At 41.7% G+C, this 20,428-nt stretch overlaps 1 protein-coding gene across 1 annotated transcript in view; it reads left to right on the top strand.

Moving 5' to 3' along the window:
- Positions 1–1,137: 1,137 nt before the first annotated feature.
- Positions 1,138–20,428, top strand: part of WNT7A (Wnt family member 7A) — an 83,939-nt gene continuing 64,648 nt past the window's right edge. The window contains exons 1-2 of the mRNA XM_003762513.2: positions 1,138–1,811; positions 4,687–4,913. Of these exons, the coding sequence (XP_003762561.1) occupies positions 1,741–1,811; positions 4,687–4,913 (298 nt within the window). The 5' untranslated portion in view covers positions 1,138–1,740. The remainder of the gene's footprint in view (positions 1,812–4,686; positions 4,914–20,428) is intronic.

Below are 20,428 nucleotides of genomic sequence, written 5' to 3'. Positions count from 1 at the left end.
TAAAAAAATATTATTTCCTTTTTTAGGAATAACACCGGAGTCCCGATTCCGGGCCCCACCCCCGTTATCACGGCAGTTCCCTCCCCGGCCCCCTGCGGGGCCACGAGCCTCAGGGCGGGGGCGGATAAAAGGCCGGGTGCGGCCGGGATGCTGGGCACCGTCCCCCAGGAACCAACGGCAGGCGATCGGTGTGGCGCTCCCCGAGTCAAAGACCACGGCTTGGGCCCGACGTGTGCGGAGGGGGCCGGCCAAGACCAGAGTTGCTGGTGCCGCCTCCCGATTCGGGCTAGCAGCTGGGCTGGCGCGCTCTCACACCTTGTTCGGGGCCACTGGGCTCTCCAGCTTGGAGGGAGACAGAGTCAGGGCGCCTCGGGGAGCAGTCCGGGCGCGTCTGCGTGACTACCTGGGCTCCAGACCCCGGCTCAGCGTTCAAAGCCCGCCGCCCTGCCCCCCCCCCCCCCGGGCCCCCGGCCAGGTGAGGCCCCCTCCAGTCCCGCGCTGACAGCTGGGGCCGGTGGGCACCTCGGCGGACCTGGGGACTCCAAGGCGGGGCGCTCCGAACAAGAGTAGCTTGGGGTTAGGGCAGAAATATCTGGCGACCGAGAAGCCTTTGGACCCTGGCTGCTCCTCGACCGAGAGGGAGAGGTGGGAAAGCCGGGGGAGCGAGGCAGGAGGTGCGGCAGTTCTCCGCGAAGAGGTAGCGCCTGGCGCTGCGCTGACTGAGCCCGGGCGTTTGGCTTGCGCCTGCAGGCTAGAGGAGTGCGCGAGCTTGCGCGCGCGCGCGGGAAGACTGTCTCCCCCTCCTCTTTGTCACCCCCCCCCCACCCCTAGCTTTCCCTCTTCCCTCCCCCTCGCGGGGCCAGGACCCCTTGTCTGCCCTCAGCTGGGGAGGGGAGCCTAGAAGGCTACGAGCTTGGGAGGCGGACCGTGCGGCCTCGGCAGGTGATAGCGAGCCAGTTCTCACGCCCCCTCCTCCTCCTCCTCCTTCTTCCACACAGACACACACACGCGCGTACACATACACACTTACACATCCAGCCCTCCTCCTCTCCCGGCCCCCACCGTCTCTCCCCCTCTCCCGCCCCCTTCTTTTTTTTTTTTTTTTTAAAGCAGCACCCTACCCCCACCCCACCCCCACCTTCCCGGAGAACACGCCCCGAGTATTTGGAGAAGAGGCAGATAGTAGCAGTAGCATTGAACCTGAGGGGCTCCGGCTGTGCGCAGACCTGCCGCTCGCGGGGCGACGGGCGACAGACGAAGCGAGAAAGCCGGAATAAAAGAAAAGGAGGGCGGGTGGGGGGAGCGACTAAGAGGCTGGGAGAAGGAGAGAGACAGGGAGACAGACATCGAGAACCTGAGAGATCAGACAGACGCGCACGCACACACACACACACTCTCACGGACCCTTAGCCTGCAAGCGCGGGAGAGAAGACCGGTCTAGAGCCAGACGGACAGACGCCCCGGGACGACCCCCTGACCCCAGCCCCCCCCGCACCCCGGAGACCCCAGGGCGGGATATGGTGATTGTCTCCACTGCCTCTCGGGATTTACAAAGACAGCGCCGCCTGCTCAGGGCTCTAGCTCCAATTCCTGCCCCTTGCCCCCGGGGCCCCGTCCCCCGCCTCACAAGGCGGGGCTCAGCCCCGTGGGGGGCGACCCTGGCCCGAGACTGAGCCCCAAACCCCAGCCCCCTCCCCATCTAGTGCATGTGGAGCTGAGCGCCGCTGGCCAGCGGGGAATATGAACCGGAAAGCAAGGCGCTGGATCTGCCCCATCTTCCTGAGCCTGGGCATCGTCTACATCAAAATTGGGTAAGGCACTTTGGAGGACTGGGCAGGGCTGGGAGGGGCGGGGGCGCACGGTCCAGGACGGGGGTCCGCGAGCATGGGGATCCCAGTGCTCAGACTCTCTCGGGAGCTCTTTGTCCCTTCTCTAGCCCGCGCCGGCTCCTGCCTCCCTCGGAAAGTTTGCGGTGCAGACAAGGAGAGAGAGGTTGCGATAGGTAGACCCGGGGGCGGCAAACTTCCCTGTCCAGGACTCTGGGCGCTGGAGCCTAGAGCGGTGGCGTGGAGAGCGGAGAGCCAGACAGGAGAGGCGGAGGGATGGAGATCAACGCGCGCTCACGTCACCAGATCCACCTAGACCCACATTACAGAGACACATACACACCACAGACACCCAGAGAGCCACGCAGACACAAAGCGAAACCCACAGTCCCCAGACGCCAGAGACACAGACACCCAAAATCATAGACTCACTTAACAAGGTACCCAGAGCACACGCACTCTAGCCAGCCAGCCACCCACTATATAGATACACACGGTACAAGCTCACCCACACAGGTAGTCACGCATACATCACACGGGCGCGCACACACACTGTCTGTCCCTCTGTCTCTCTGCCTCTACTTCTGTCTCGTTTTTCTGTCTGTCTGTCTCTCTAATCAGGTGCCCATCCCAATTCTACACAGTTGGGAACCTTCGCCTCCTTGCAGCTTCATCTCGAGCCTCTTCCTTCACAGTCTAGCCAGCTATCCCCATTCCTAGGCAGCTTTCTTCACCTGGGGGAGACAGACCCCAGAATTTGGGTGGGCTCAGTGCGGCGGTCGGACCTGGGGAGTGGGCGGAAAGGTCCCATTAGCTCTCTGTCTTCTTCATACGGGCCGACTCCTTTATTGGAGTGTAGAACTCTTCCCTCTTCTTCCCCGTATCCACCACATGCACCAGCGACCTTCCAAACTAATCTCTCAGTCCTTTTGGGATACCAGGACTTTGCTTTGGGCTCACTTGGTGCGAGCGGAGCACACTCCCCCTACTACTCACTACCTCTCTCCCTTTTCCCTTCCAGCACAGACCCCGGGCAGTGCGGCTCAGCGCAGCTGGGGTGGGGGCTGGGTCTGGGGTTGGGGCGGGCAGGCTAGGCCTCTGCCGTTTGCTTTTCTGATTCTTTTAAAAAATAACCTCATTGATTTATTTTTCCCTCCCTCCTCTCTCACACATGCCGGCCCATCACTCTCACTTAGCAATCTGGGGGCAGGGACACTTGAGAGCTGGTCCACTGGTTCTTTGGGGTAAAAAAAAAATTTTCCCTCTTTACCCTCATTGACTCACATCCTTTCTGTGATAGGGAAAAGTTGCTATCAGAGTCTACCCCAAACCTTCTGAGTTCTGGAGCCTTGGGTTGTACCTGGCCTAAGGGGCACACTATTGGAAGTGGGATGGGTTCATTGAAAAGGGAAGGAATACTTTCAGTTTTCCTGGAGTAATGTCCCACTTACAAAGGGGAGCTGCTTCAGTTTGCTCTCTCACTTACTCTCTGATGCCATTGTGGAAAGGGCACTGGATTAAATGAAAATTAGGGAACTTGTGTTCTAATTATGTGTCTGAAGCTTACTAGCTCTTTGACCCTCCCTGGGCCTCAGGTTATCTGATTCTTGAATCTAGCTTTTTTGGGACCTTATAGCTTTTCTAGTACAACCCTCTCATTTTCATATGAGAACATGGACAGAGGTTAAGTGATTTCCTCTCCTCCTCCCCCCACTACCCAGGTAATGTGGACTAGAAATGGAATTTGAACTCAGATTCTCTGATTTCAAATGGGTTCTTTTTCTACTTCAGGAAAACGAAGGGACTTTTAACTAGGTTATCCTCACAACCATAAACTGCTCAGTTTTTTGTTTTTTTTTTGGAAATGTGTAGGTTCCTTTTGCACTCTCATTACTATTTTACTTTTCTGACTCAACTAAGTCATATGTTAACTTGTTATAGGACTCCTAGCTTTTTTTTCTTTAAGAACTTTTTTTTCTTCATTGTATACTGTTATGGTGATGTAGAAATTTCCCAGTGATATAGTCTGTGTCTAACCTTTCTCTTCTGAATTCTGGTCAAAATGCCATTGGAAAGCCATGGCAGGTAAACTAGAGCCGGAAAAGAACTCAAAGATACTTTAGACCAACTTTTTCTTTTTACAAATGAAGAAACTGAGCTTAGAGAAGTTATGTGTCTTGCACAGTCACATGAGTATTCAGTGTCATAATGTCTTTTGATTTCTAATTCATACTGTTAGGATCATTTTCTTTCTTTAGCTGAGACAGCTTTGGTTCATACTAGTAGTAGTGATGGTCTTATTTGGCTAATTACTTTAAACCATCTACCCATTCCTTAGGTTATTATTATAAGTATATTCAATTTTAAACAAATTCATTGTATAAAAATTCAAATTTACAAGTCGTATAATTGAGAGGAGTGATTTTTGAATTCTAAGTGATGTCCTCAAACATATTTAAAAATGATTCTATTTAGAAAAAGGTAATTTACACGAATTTATAGAAACACATTTATTGTACAAACTGATGTTTACCTGTTCTACCATCCATTTACAAGTAATGTATAATTGTTTTATTATAATTGTTATTGTATAGATGTTATTATCAACTATAGAGCCATCCCAGAATCCTTCTTCAAAGTTTCAGATTCAGAGAACAGACTATTTTGAGTTGTTATCCTCTTGAACTAGGCACTTGAAATGAGTGAAGGAGATATTTGGCTGAGATAAAGTTGTAGCCTTTGTTGTTAAAAAAGAAAGCTTGGAGTCAGTGTTTGCCCCAGAGGGTGAGTCTGGTCTGACCCTGACCCCACAAACTGCTCTCTGCCTTGATGACCAGTCTGTCTCTCTCCTCCTTTGCAGGGGCTTCTCCTCTGTGGTGGCTCTTGGGGCCAGCATCATCTGTAACAAGATCCCAGGGCTAGCTCCCAGACAGAGGGCAATCTGTCAGAGCCGACCTGACGCTATCATCGTGATCGGAGAAGGGTCTCAAATGGGAATCAACGAGTGTCAGTTTCAGTTCCGAAATGGTCGTTGGAACTGCTCGGCCCTGGGAGAGCGGACAGTCTTTGGGAAAGAGCTGAAAGTGGGTATGTTACCTCTTCCTTGTTTACTACAGAGCTGGGAAGAATCTCAGGGCCACCAAACAAGACTTTGAGCCTTGGTCTTGAGTGCATTGTTACCTTGTAAGAAACCTTACCTATTCCACTTGTTTATTTCATGCCCTTCCTCTCTCTGTGGCTATATTTCTTTGTCATCATTAACTTGTTTCACTCATGTTTGATTCTTTATGACCCCATTTATAGCTTTTTTGGCAAAGGTACTGGAGTAGGTTTGCCATTTCTTTCTCCAGTTCATTTTACAGATGAACTGAGGCAAACATGGTTAAATGACTTGGCCAGGGTCACATATGAGTTTTCTTGACTCCAGGCCCAGCATTCTATTGACTTAATTGCTTAGATGCCCTTATTTTTGAAAATATTACACTTCTTTAAATGTACTATCTCCTATACTTTAATGGAGATAACTCCAACTCTCTTTCTGTCTCTCTCTGTCTCTGTATCTGTCTGTCTCTCCCATATATGCACACACCTTGTTCAGATATTTGTTTCTTCACCAATGAATAAAAAGAGAGGGATGAAATACACAGTTGATGTCAATATTTGATCAAATGCCAGATCCAGAGAAGTAGCCAGTTTATGTGGATTTAATGTGTTTTGTTCTCTTTGACTTAGCTGAGGGAGGCAGGAAGTTGTATTAAATTGTTGTGTAATTTTAATCCCAAGATTAAATGGGCTAGTGTTTTTGATTTTGACCTTAGTTATCCAGATGGAAATTTATGATAATTATGTACTACAGGTTCTTAGCTAACCATTGGTTGCCGCACTTTACTTGGGATATTGCCTACTACTTCCAAAATTTCTTTTACCCCTCTTATCTTATTAAATCCTCCCAACCATCTTAGATGGACAGAGATTATTGTTCATTTTACAGATGGGGAAACTGAGGTTTTGAGAAATTAAGCAATTTGTGACCAAGATCAAACAGTTAGTAGTAATGTTAAGACTGGAATTGAGGCCTTCTTTTACTCTAGTGCTCTCCACTTTAGAATCTCTTGTGGCATTTTTTTTTTCTTTTTGTGGAAATCTATGACTGTTTGGAGTTGTTTGTTTTTGTGTCAGAGGTCAAGATTTCTGGAGCACAAATAATCTCAGGACAACATTAGAAATATGGCATTTAAGTCATTATAATCAGTGGTGATAATCGCCTTGATGACTATACTTCTTGGTCTCCTAAACCTCTTGTCTCTCTGGCTCCGGATAAAAAACTTTCCTTAGGGCCACTTTCTGGAAGGAACACAAATGTGAGTCACATGCCCATTGGGCAACAAATAGAGCAAGATCATTGTGATCACATTGTCTTTCTGTGCTGGAGAGAATTCCTAACTCTTAGTAGCAGTCAGATTACAAAGTATCTCACTTTGCCAGGAGAGAATGATGCCGGCAAGTTGAATTTTGCCAGTGGTCTTCTGCTACTTACATCCTTAATTAAATATCTTGTAGTTAATCACTTCTTTGGCTTGAGATGGATTCTAAGTTTCTTTCCTTGGAATTGGTCCTTGCTGGTTGCTTCCTCTTTGACTTTCTCTTTACTGGGGTCAGATAGCCTCAGGTGCCTGCTAGTGACACGTTGGTGGATGGATGGATGGAAGATGAAGAGGACTGGTTCTTGCCTATTAGGGTGGTCTTCTTGGATAAAGAGCAAGATTGAGAGGTGAGGAGAAGAAGATGTGGCCATTGTGAAAAGGAAGCCTATTGGAGGTAGAGTGGTTCAAGAGAAAATCATACAGAGATAGGTGAAAGGAAACAGCAAAGAATGTGTTAAGAAAGCAGATACAAAGGAAAGGAGAATAGTCTCCTGAAAAGATAGCATAGCCGTTTCTTTTTGTTTCTAACTAGAAGCTACAGAGTCATGCAGAACAGGTTTAGGGAATCAGAGAATCTCTGTTAGAAGGAATCAGGATCAGGCAGTTCAGCCTCTATTGGAACTATAAATCCTGATTTTCTGATATCCAACAACTTTTCTGAACACTGTAAGCGACAGAGAGATCAGTACTTCCAGAAATGGGGCATTCCATTTTGGAATAGAGCCAGTTGTTAGAAAGTTCTTCATCTGTCCAGTTCAGACATAGCCTATTGTACAGGGAGCCCATTGGTAAAGATGTGGCCTCTGAGACTATGTAGATGGGGAATAATTCCTCTTCCAAAGAGTAATTGGATTTGAAAGATGTTTCCCCTGGGACTTTTCTGGGTTAAGCACCTTGGTTCCTCCAGCTGTTCACATGACATGTGCCATACTTTCAGGTCCTTTCTTTGATTGCTTTCAATTACCTGAGAGTGGATAACTTGTAGCCATGCTTGCTGGCTTTCTCTTAGGTATAATCCTTCTCATATTTTGCTCTGTTTTTTCCGCTTCCTTTCTTAATTTCTTCCCACTCTTTATCTTCCTTCTTTATTCTTCCCTACCTATGCCATAGGATGATTAATAGTGAGTAGAGTGCTGGACCTGGAGTCACAAAGAGCTGGGTTCATATCCAGCCTTTTATACTTACTAGCTGAATTACCTTTCTGGGTTTCAGTTTCCTCACCTGTAAAATGAAAAACTTGGATTAGGTGGCTGTTTATAAGATCCTTTCTAGCTCTAAATCTGTGATCCTTTGAGCATGTGGTTCTTGATACAATATAAGCTCTTTGAGAGCAGGGATTCTTTTTCCTCCCTTCTTTCCTTCCCTCCCTCCCTCCTTTCTTCCCTTCCCTCCCTTCCTTCCTCCCTTCCTTCCTTCCTTCCTTCCTTCCTTCCTTCCTTCCTTCCTTCCTTCCTTCCTTCCTCCTTCCTTTCTTCCTTCCTTCCTTCCTTCTTTTCTTCCTTCCTTTCTTCCTTCTTCCTTCCTTCCTCTCTCTCTCCCTCTCTCCCTCCCTCTTTCTTTTCCTCCCTCCCTCTCTCCCTTCCCTTCTTTCCTTTCCTTCACCTCCTTTCCTTCCTTTCTTTCCCTTTCTTCTCTCCCTCACTCCCTTCCTTCCAGGATTTCTTTCTTTCTTTTTGTTTTTGCCTCCTAGGCACCTTATCTACTGTGTCTGACACATACGAGGCATTTAAATGATTATTGATTGACTGTTTGAGGCTATGTTTCCTGTGATCTCTAACTGCAAAGAATCTTGATCAGAAAGGGAACTTAAGGAACAACTGAACCTTGGAAATAGGATCAGAGGATCATAGATCTAGATCTATCTAGATCATTTTGATCTGGAAGGGACCTTAGAGGTTGTTGAGTCCAATTTCCTCATTTTACAGAAAAGGAAACTGAGGGTCAGAGAGTCTAAGCATATAACAAGACTCATATAACCAATACACAGAATAATTTGAACTCAGTTCCTCCTGATTCTAAATCAAATATCCTTTCTAGTATATAACAATACCTCTCAGTAAAAAACCAAAAATATCCAAAGACAATTCCATGATTCAGTTTATTGTTTCCAAATTAGTGGGATTGTGGAAAGGTAGATCCTTCAGTGATGGTGAAGAATAGAGCTAGAGAATAAGAAGAGAGCTGCCTTCCTTATGCCATGTAGTCTGTAACTTAAGATGAGATACTAAATCCTACAAGGAAGGATCTTAGCATGAAGTGAAGATTGGGTTGGTAAAGGAAGAGTTTGATACAAGGTAGTCAACACAGGGAACTCTTCACATGGAAGGAAAAGACTGGTGAGTGGTTTATGCTAGAGCTAGGCAAGGGGGTGAAGCAATTATTGGACAGGGAACCAGTGCTAGGAATAGAAGAACCTTTGAAAGCGATGCTAAAGAAGCCATCAAGGAGACCAGAAGAATTCTTGAGGAAAATAAGTCAATATATATTTTATGAAAAGCTAATAACTACTGGCTATGTAGGTAGTGGTACTAGGAACCAGCCTGGGTTCACCGAGAATAAGCCATGACCAAATGAATTCAGGTTTTGTAGCCTGGCTTATATCTCTACCACTGGAGGGGTATCGTGTAGAAGGATCTGGGTTCCTTTCCTAGCTTTGATACTTTTCAACTGAGTCACTCTGATCAAGTAACTTAATCCCTCTAGGTCTCAGTTTCTTCATTTGTAAAAATGAGGGGAATGTTTTACATTGCCTCTGAGATCTCTTCTAGCTTGACTTCTGTGATTCTATAATCCTAAAACCACTTGTTGAAAATGGTTTCTCTTCATGCTACTCTGTAGTTGTGCATCCTCAGCCAAGTTGCTTAATCACTCTTGGCCTTGGTCCCCTCATCTTTAAAATGGGAATGATAACAGCACTTTCTTCACAAGATTCCAGTGAGGATCAAGTGAGATGTATGTATCAAAAAACTCTGAAAATCTCAAACTTAAGAGTTAACTGTTATTAATTGCTAAATCTTATTTTGCCTTTTCTCAGTACTCATCTGTCTTGACCTATTTACAGGTGGGGTTCTTTTGATAACTCTCATAAAGACTTTTCATAAAAACTTGTTTTCTCTTTTGTCCTTCTTGACACTGTTCTCTCCTAATTCTTTTATCTTTCTGCCCATTTGGCCTCCTTTGTCAGATCTTCATGGGTGCCTCGTTCCCCAATGAAAGGTGAGACTTAGGACTCTGTCCTGAGCTCACCTAAGGTTCAGCTTAGTTGTCCTCCCCTCCGGGGACACCTTTGTTCATCTTTCTAGTTATTAATAGTTTCCCCTTCTTCAGATGTTATGTGTTTCATATATGATTTACATCAGCATAACATACATCATCTTCTCCCCGAGGGGAATGTAAGCATCTTGAAGGCAGGGACAACTTTTGAGTTCTTTGTGATTAGTATATGTTTAACCCGCTTGAATTGACTTTCTTGGTAGATTTACTAGATTGGTAGGTCAGGGCAGTGCTGTAGATGTGGTTATTATGAATTTTCAGCAAAGAATTTGGTAGAATTTCTCAGGTTATTCTTATGGACCAGATGGAAAGATGTCAGCTGGCTGATAGAAGACAACTAGATGGCATGATGGATTTGAGTCAGGAAGATCCAAGTTTTAACTGTGACTCAAATACTTACTGGTTCTATGAGCTCACTTAATCTTTCTCAACCTCACTTTCCTCAAATGTATAATGGAGATAATGACATTTTAGATCTGGGTCCTCAAAAGCCAACTCATTTAATTACCTTATTTTTACAATTGAGTAAGCAGAGACCCAAAAAAATTAAGTGATTTGCTCAAAATCACATAGATAATAAGAATCAGAGGCAATCCGAGGTCCTCTGATTCCAGAGTTCATGCTTTTTTTCTTTCTTTTTCATCATAATGTTTTATTGATGTTTTTAGGTTTTTAAAAAATATTTATTTTTAACATTCTTTTCTTTTAAAATGTTCCAAACTCTCTCCTTCCTTTCAATCCCTTTCCCACCCATTGAGAAGATAAAACAATATAGTATCAACTATACAAGTAAAAGCATGCAAAATACATTTCCATTTTAGACATATTGCCAAAAAAAGAAAAAAAGTGAGAATATACTTCAGTTTTCACTCAAAGTTCAACAGTTCTTTTTGTGGAGGTAAATAGCATTTTTTCATCATGAATTCTTTGAAATTGTCTTGGATTGATCAGAGTAGCCAAGTCTTTCACTATTGATCATTACAACATTGCTATTAACTGTACACAATGATCTTCTGGTTCTTCTCATTTCATTTTGCATCAGGTCATATATACCATGGTTTTGTTTTGTGTTGTTTTTTTCTTCCTGAAACTACCTTCTTTGCCCTTTCTTTATAGCACAATGGTATTCCCTCATAATCATATGCCACATCTTGTTCAGTCATTTTCCAATTGTTGAGTATTTTAATTTCTTTCTCATTGCAAAAGGATTTGCTATAAATATTTTTGTGTGTATACATCTTTTTCCTTTAAAAAAAAATCTCTTTAGAGGTACTGACCTATTGGAGATATTCCTGGGTCAATGGATATATATACAGTTTTCTTTGGGGTAGTTTCAAATTATCGTTCAGAATGGTTGGACCAATAGTACTTTTCTTATTTCCCTCATATCCTCTAACATTTGTCATTTCTGATAGGTATGAGATGACACCTCAGAATTGTTTTAATTTGCATTTCTCAACTCAATAGCAATTTAGAACATTTTTATATGACTATAGATAGCTTTGATTTTTTTCGTCTGAAAACTGCCTATTCATATCCTTTGACCATTTGTTAATTGGGGGATACCTCTTATTTTTATAAAATCGAGTCCATGCTTTTTCAACATTACAATCCTGCCCTTCTCCAATCCCCTGCAGAACTGTTCCTCAGATATAAAGATGAAGTAACTCATTAAAGAAAGCTTATACATGAAACTACCATAGAGTTAGGACTTAAAAAAATCTTGAGACCATCTGATAAAATCCTTAAAAATCTGATCCCAATTTATGATTTCATCAGTAGGTGAACTCCCAGTAAGGAAGCTCCCTTCACTGATACAGTTCAGTCACTGCTTTAGAACTAGTGGTCTCAGGGAAGCTTGGGGCTCTTTGCCCATAGTCATACAGATTGTGACTCAGGTTGGAACCCTAGTCGAAAGGCAGAACTGGAACCTGGGTCTTCCTCTGTCTTTCTGTCTCTGTCTATTGTGCCATACAGCTTTTCACCAATGAGTAAAAATTGGATTAGGATAACTATCCTGCATGTAAGTGAAACCAGTACTGAAATAAAGTATAGGATACACGAGCTCTGGCTTTGCAGCAGTTCATATGAAAAAAGACAACAGGTTTTAATTGTCTGAAAGCTTAGTATGAGTCAACAGTGTGATGTGGCTGCCAACACAGCTAATGCAATCTGAGGTCATCCTGAGAGAAGTGTGGTGTCCAGAAGAAGGTCAGACCACATCTGGAGTATTTTGGGTGCCCTACTTTAAGAGGAATATTTATAAGCTGGACAGCTTCCAGAGGTGTAAAGCAGGGTGGTGAGAGGTCAAGAAAGTAGACCATCTGAAGAAGAGGCAGAGGAGCCAGGGATGGAGGCTTTACTTGGCAAAGTGAAATTTTAAATGGGGTTGAAGTATGGCAGAATTAGGATCTAGTTTTTAGATATCTGTAGAGCCTGTGAAAAAGGGTTAAATTTCTTTTCTATCTACTTGGTACTTATATATGAGTCAGGATTTGAATGCAGGTCCTCCTTATTCCAACTCCAACACTCTCATCTATTTACTGTCTTATCTAGCTGCCAGAGAAATGATAGAGATGGCAGAATACCCAGAATCAGATCTTAAAGGAAAAGAGTCCTTGGCAAGGATAATATTTATGAATGTACATTCATGGGAATTACCCTCTCAAGGGGGCAGGAGAAAGGAAGCAGGACCAGGTGGGAGGAGGGCCTTATAAGTCTTAGAAGGCACAGTCCTGGTGATCCAGGGCTTAAAGGACTTTGTTTCTTGCCATTGTTCTACATTTTGGACTAGTGGTTCCTCTCCTCCAAATTTAATCTACGGGGATCTTTGAAGGAGCCAGGAAGGTGAGATGTCAGGGAAGAGGTTGGGCTACATTGAACATGCATTGTCTAAATTCTGGACCCCTCACACAGGACATTGACCTTTGGAATCTCCTCCAGGAAGACCCTCGATGGGGTCTGGGAAATCAAGCTCTCACTTTCTGTAATCCTGGCCAGCTTGTGTTTTCTCTCTTATTCTAACCCCCCTAAGGCTTGGAACAGAGAGCAAAAGCAGCTCAGGATCCCTCCCAAGATGTGGTTAAGCTGATGTTTTCCCCTGTTCTGTGATCAGTGGTTCCTTATTTACTGTAAATTAAAAATAAATTTGCCTAAGTAATCCTCCAAGTATACCCACAAGCTTAAAAAGAAAAGCTATTAAATTGGCTTGACCTTGAACTCAGGGCTTCCCAGGGCTTCTTCTGAGGTCTTTGCAGTGAAGGGCTACTTTGAGCCCTATTCAAATTGGAGTACAAAACTTAGGGAAAAAACAACTCAATCAATAGGTAGTACTATGGGCAAGAATTTGCTAGGATATACTATGGGATATGAAAAATTATGAGACAAGGTCTTGCCCTCGAGTAGCTAATACTCTCCCTAGGGGATATTGCAATGTATGAATATGGCTATATACATGAGATTTATGGGTAGATAGTAAGTCTCATGAAGGTCAGGTAAGATTTTAAAGGTTATCTGGAAGTGATCTCCCTGGTACATGATATCCCCTCTGAACTCATAGCATTTTATTTTGTAACCCTTTAAAGAACTTGTCTTGTATTATTATGTATTATGCCTTGACCCTTTACTAGAATTTTAAGTTCCTTTTGGGAAAGAAATCTAGACTTTGTGGTTCCTCCAATTCCTAATTCAGTGCAGTAGGCAATATTTATTTTTTATTTTGTTTTTAATTTTAAAGAAATGGCATGGTCAGGAGGTAGAAAACCGCCAGGTATATCACTTTGCCTGGAGAGGGTGGCTTCTTTTAGGATAGTAGGAGAAGAACCTGGAAATGATAAAGTTGGGCCAGACCATGGGAATTCTTGAATGCTATTCTAAGGACCTAGAACTTTATCTTATAGAGTATGTGGAATTTATATAGGCTTTGAAGCAAAAGAATGATCTAAGTGATAGAGGCATTTCAGGAGATTATTGTCTTTGGCAACAAAGGAAGGGAAGGAATGAGGGCCAGAGAAACTGGAGATAAGGGGACCAGTGTAGAGAGGGGGACATGGTGATTGTCCACATATGAGGTAATAAGGGTTTGAACCAGTGTAAGAGTTTCCTAGTGAACCTGCAGGGGAGAATGTTATGATACCTTCTGATCAAAGAGGGCGGCTCCCCTTTTCTTGGCAAGGGATTAATTTCTAGAGACCTAAGTCTGGAGGGTTGGGGGCGGCAGTGTCAGATGGTTAGAAAGCAAGATTTCGGAGTTCAGGAGGCCTTGATTTGTTGGTAGATGCTGGATGGGATGATATCAGTTAGATGGCACAAGACATACTACCCATCTCCTTCTCACAGCTACAGAGAAGGAACAAGATAGACTGGAACTGAGGAGGGGTTTTCAGTGAGCTTTCCTTACTAACAAAGACTAAAAAGAAAAATTTCAGCAAAATCGATGAACCCATGGCCACATTTCAAACAGTCCACACCCATAGATACCACCTTTCCAATACAAAAGGAGAGAGGGACATTTTTTTCCTGTTCTTCTTTGGGGTCATGTTTGTCCATTGAGTGAATTTCTTTTTCCAATCCAATTTAAGTTCAACCCAGTAGACATTTATTTAGTGCCTATTCTGTATAAGGCATTGTGCCAGAGGCTCTACCCCTGAGGAACTTAACCTCTATTGACTGTTCAGATGGCTGATTTGGTTCATTCCATGTTGTTTCTGGTTTTTCAAATTCTAGGGGTTCTCACCCTTAATTCTAAGTCCTGCTCCAATAATGATGTCCTGCCCACAATTAGAAGGATGTGAAATTGGAGGGTTTTTTTTTTCCCATTATTGGGATCTGTTGTACTAAGTCACAATAACCCTGACAACCCAGGTTTCTAGCTCTGACTACAAAATGCTTTCCTCATAACAACTTCATTAGGAATGTGATACTGATATTCTTATTCTCATTTTACAAATGAGGAAACTGATTCAGAGAAAGGTTAAGTGACTTTGCCAAGATCACAGAATAGACAGATAAAGCAGTGATTAAGTACTTAATGTGGGCCAGGAACTGTGGCAAGTATGAGGGGAAAAAAAGGTGAGTAAGCCAGTGTATATCCTCAAAAAGCTTCCATTCTGATAAGGGAAGGCAACACAGAAAGGGGAACTGGGTAGGGGTTCTTGTTTGTGCATGGTGGGTTGTCTGGAAATGTCCAGGAAGTGCTGCAGAGGTCTGAAATGGAGGAAGGTAAGCCCCAAAGCTGTCCTATCAAAGCCTACGGTGGTTCCCTGTTGGCAAAGTCCAGTTCCTGAAGGAAGGGAGTGGATATGATGGTCCAAATGGTATTGAGTGAAAATAGCATGTCTGGAGATGTTCGGGATATGGACCATTACTCAGCATCAGAATTCAGATTTGAACTCAAGACTTCTGACTGCAACAACAGTAAAATGTCCTCAAGGCAGGGTTTTTTCAGTTTTGCTCAGTACTTAAGATTAGGCACTTACTTTCAGTATTTGTTCAACAGGATTATTTGTTGAATTATCCACATTCTCTCACCTGTTCCTTTTTAATCATCATAGGACCAAAGATTTTTAAGAACTAAAAGAGATTTTAGAGACCATCTAGTTTCCTCATTTCACAAAGGCTGGTAGAGTGGGGATGACTTCTTCAAAGCCACACATGAGGTGCTCAAGTCTTCTGTCTTCACATTCAGTGTTTCATATTGCCTTAGAAGTCTGGTAATAGAGGGAAAATCTGAACAAAACCACAGATCCTTGAACTATTTTTTTTTATCAAAAAATTTTTAAATGTTTTAATTTTTTTCTTAATTTTTAAAATTAAATTTTTGTTTTAAAAAAATTTGATCCTTGAACTATTAAAGAAATACTGAAAGATTACTACAATCAGATACTAAGCATTCAAAGCTGGTTATCTTCTGTCCAGTGGCTGAATCCAGTCTACAACATCACCAATTAATAGCCATAGTGTTTTTGCTTCTAATAATAATAGTTGACATTTATATTGCACTTTAAGGATTAAAAAGTGCTTTCCATAACTTATCCTGTCAACATGTGTTTTTGAGATGACTTTAGGAGGGCTCTGGCCAGCTTTTGTCAGGGAACAGCCAAGATGTTTGACTTGGGAGTTAAGAACGGAACTTTTCAAACTTGATTTCATCAATATTAGTGTGCTTTTTCTGGTGCATGTTTAAGGTTTTAAGAACAAAAGATAGAACAAACAAAAAAAGAACTGAGGGGACTATAGTGGTTTTCAGTGTTTATATTATTCAGAAGACTACATGATTTATAGCTAGAAAGGAGTTTAAAGCTTGTCTAGTCCAACTCTCTCATTTTACAGAGCTGAAACTGAAGTCCAGAGAGATGAAGTGACGTTTTTGATTTTTCTTTTTCCAATTTCCATTATTTCTTGTGTCTCTATAAATTTCTTCGTGAACTTCATGTCTATCACATTTTATTGGTGTTTTCTTATGTTGATAAGTATGTGACTTTGTGGATGTGGGAATTCCATCGTCTGACAGAGCACAACCCTTCTGATTTGGCTGATAGTTTTCAAGGCTTGTTATGGGTTAAAATTTTATCATTCTTCAGCCAAATGATTGCTCAAATTGATATACCATCATTTATTCATCCATCTATCCACTAATGGTAGGACATATTTAGGTAATTTTCCACTTCTTTGGAATTGCAAACAATATTACTCTCTTTAAATATATGTCATAGTTTTTCCTCCTTCCATTTATGATGACTCTTCAGGTACTTAATTAATTAGAATCATAGGGTCAAAGAGTCTGAATATTTTTTTCTATTTTTTTTTTGTATATGTCAGATTACTCTCCCCAAAAGTTTGGAGCAATCTGTAGTATATAAATGATTCTGTTGCTCTATGTTCACTTTTGGATCTGTCTATCCATTTACAAAGCTCTGTTGTCTTTGATAGCTTTATTTTTATAAGTTTAGAGCCAAACAGCTATATTTTGTCTCCTATTATGCTAAACTCCTCATATTTTACCTTGGACATATCTTTTCCCATCTCTTTATAGTGTTTATGTTTGTCATTTTTATGGGGATGTTTCTACTATATTCATAGACTATGGAGTCATTACTTCCTACTATAATATACCCATTCAATCATTCTCATTGGATATGTGGGTTGTTTCCATTTTTTTCTATTCTAAAGAAGGCATTTATTGGAAACTGATTGGATGGCCATCAGCTGAATAAAGTTATGGTATATGAATGTTAAGGAATACTATTGTTCTCTAAGAAATAATCAGCAGGATAATTTCAGAAAGACCTGGAAAGGACTGATGTGAACTGATGCTAAGGACAGTGAGTAGAACCAAGAGAACATTATATATAGCAACAACAAGATTATGTGATGATCAACTGTTATGGACAGGGCTCTTTTTAATGAGATGATTCAGGCCAGTTCCAATAGACTTTTGATGGAGAGAGCCATCTGCATCCAGAAAAAGGTCTATAGAGAGCGGTGATCCACATGGTATTTTTATCTTTTTTGTTGTTGTTGCTTGTGTTTTTTTCTTTCTCATTTTTTCCCCCTTTGATCTGGTTTTTTTGTACAGCATGATAAGTATGGAAATATGTTGAAGAATTGCACATGTTGAATCTGTATTGGATTACTTGCTGTCTAGGAGAGGGGGAAAGGGGAAAGAGAGGGAGAAAAATTTGGAACACAAGGTTTTGCAAGGGTGAATGCTGAAAATTATTTTTGCATATATTTTGAAAATAAAAAGCTATTATTAAGGCAGTTATGGATATTTTTGCATGAGTAGGCTCTTCTCCTTACCTTCCTTTTAACAATAGCTTTGGGATATAATCTTGTGCAGGTATATAGTTGAAAAAAACCCAAAAAGATTGACTAACTTGATAAGGTAACAGGTTGGCTCCAGCACATATTGTCCCCCACTTGGGACTAGAGATAGATTTCTTCCCAAGTTAGTGGACCTTTGTTATAGACTATCACATCAAGGGGGTGACCAATAACAAGTGATAAGGATGAGTCACACATTCCTAGAGGGAGTTGGCAAAGTTGTTTCTGCCTCTGGATTCCCATCCTCTCCTTGGCAGAGTTATTTACAAATCTCTGATTAGAACGTTAAATAATCAAAGGGTTCATGAAATCAAATTAGACTCACAGAAATAGAGTTGGGAAATGGTTAGAGGTGACAGAGATTAGAAAGGTTTACAGGTTTGATTTTCAAAGCAAATGTGTTAAGCTATTTAAATCATTCCAAATTGGAAAAAATAACTTTCTTATGGAACTCAGGTCAGAGGGATAACACCTTAGACCTTCGAAAATTAGCTTCTCTTTGGGATCTATGTGAATTTGTGCATATTGGGAATTGTGAGGAAGGTATATTGGGGATTATCTGTGATGTATCTGTGGAGGGAGTATTTATGGGTTATTTATAGGACAGCTACAATTGGGTATTTATGATTTTTTTTAATAATAGCTTTTCATTTTTCAAAATACACGCAAAAATAGTTTTTAACATTCATACTTGCAAAACTTTGTGATTCATATTTTTCTCCTTCCATCCCTGCCTCCTCCCTTCCATAGACAGTAAATAATCCAATTACACACATGCAATTCTTCTAACCATATCTCCACTTTATCTGCTTATCATGCTGCACAAGAAAATTCAGATCAAAAGGGGAAAAAGTGAAAGAGAAAAAAAGCAAGTATACAACAACAAAAAGGTGAAAATATTATGTTGTGATCCACACTCAGTCCCCACAGTTCTCTCTGAGGGCAGATGGGTCTCTCTCCATCACAGCCTATTGGAACTGGCTTGAAGCATCACCTCACTATTGAAAAGAGCTACGTCCATTAGAGTTGATCATCACATAATCTTGTTGCTATGGACAATGTTCTCTTGGTGCTACTCCATTGAGAATCAGTTCAGGTAAGTGTGAGGGATTTTTCTATGGGCTCTGTCTTTGGGAATGTGTATTTATGTGAAGGTGTACTTATGAGGTTGTCTGTGGAGAGTGTGCATATAGGGATGTTTGTGAAAGACCATCCTGGTGGTTACACCTGAGTGATTTTAATCTGTCTGAGAGTATGTTATTAATAGAGATGTCAGTGGTGGTGAGAATAGTTGGCGATTATGGATGTGTTTTTGATGAGCTATTATCTCTGGTACCCTGGGTCTATGGATTTGTTTGAGGTACTCTATCTATGGGGAATTTGGCTGGGGAGTGTGATCCCCAATCTACAAAATAGAATTGAGGAAATGGGACCAGATGATCTTTGAGATCTCTTCCAGCTCTAACATTCTGTGCACATCTTTGTTTCTAAACATGTCTCTGATGTAAGTACTCTAAAGTTTTATGGCCCCAAAGGAAGAATAAAATGGAACATTGCACAGTTCTAGAGTGACATGACCTGTGTCAACAAACTACACACTTAAGAAGCTCTCCTTAAATTAATTTTTTTTCTTTAGAGCAATCTTTTGGATTGAATTATTTGGATCCATTGCCTTGGTACTCTATTTCTCTCATCCTGTGATGACACTGATCAGATGTTCCCATAGAGATCAGCCTCAAGATTTATTACCAAGTGACCTTCTCCCAGATAGGTGACCCAGCAATACCAAGACAAGCCAGTTTGGGAAATCTGCCCATTTTGTGGACTTATTGTTAGGAAGATCTGTTTCAGACGGGTTGTTAGCTGTGACCCTGGCAAGTCATTATTCTGCTTTCTGAGCCTCAGTTCCCTCATTTGTCAAATAAGCTGGTTGGACTCAATAGACTCTAAGGTCTCTTCCAGTTTCAAATCTATGATCCTTTGACTACCTTCCCCTCCTTTGTTAGATGGACATACCACAATAACCTTTGGTCACCTGAAGTAATCTGGGAGAGTTATTTTTTTTTTATATTATTTGAACACACATTTAAAGATGCTAGGTAGAACTTTATTGTTGCTCTAGAAGGTAGAGCAAGGAATAATGGGCAGTGATTCCAGGGAGGAAGATTGGCTCAAAACTTTTCTAGTGATGAAGGCTGTCTGATGGGGTGACTCTTGAGATAATGAGTTCCCTGTGACTGAATGTAAGAATGTGACGGATACTATAAATGAGATTCTTGTATTAAAATTTCTAATGATTTCTAATATCATTTTCAAATTTCAGATTTTGTGAACTATTTGAAGATAGCTTACTCTTCTAAATATGTCTTCCCTTCTGTAAATTAAATATACTTAGTTACTTTAACCTTTCTCCATATGACTTGGTTTCCAGACCCATCACCCCTCCTTCCCCGGCCACCTTGCCCTCAATATTCAAGTTTATTAGTAGCTCTTTTATGGATCCTATGTTCTGGAATGGACACCATAACTTCTATTAATGCAGACTGATGGACTAGTTTTTTTTTTTTTAATCTGAATCATACTATTTGACATATATCTAGAGCCTGAATTCCTCTAAAATCCTGATTTTTTTTCCCACATGAATTACTATCAGTGTGGTAAATCTCATTTTGGATTGTATAAATGGGATTCATGATTTGGATAGGTTTGAGAGGGCAGCATGGTGTGGTGGAAAGAGCCTGATATCTGGAGGATTTGGATTCAAATCCTCACTCTCTGTTTTTTTGTTTTGTTTTTGTTTTTTTTTTTTTTTGTACCAAACAAAGGATTTGGATTGATTTCCACCTTTCCTTCTAGATTTAGGGTTTGTAACCTGTGACATTTTCTGTTCCTGCCTTGTTAGAGGTAGAAAGAAATTTAAAACTCCTCTAATGTCTTTCTTTCTCTTTAAGAGAAACTTAAGGTTCAGAAAATAAAAGTTACTTGTCCAAGATCCCACAGTGACTTAGTAAGAGATAGGAGACCCCCAGTTGGGTGAACTTTCCACCTCATCAATAGCTTTGGATGACAGTTTTCCATTTG

Source organism: Sarcophilus harrisii, chromosome 1, assembly GCF_902635505.1.
Source record: "Sarcophilus harrisii chromosome 1, mSarHar1.11, whole genome shotgun sequence".
In the NCBI taxonomy this organism is placed as follows: Eukaryota; Metazoa; Chordata; class Mammalia; order Dasyuromorphia; family Dasyuridae; genus Sarcophilus; species Sarcophilus harrisii.
Note: the sequence above shows the minus strand (reverse complement) of the source record. Positions and strands in the feature narration are given on the sequence as shown.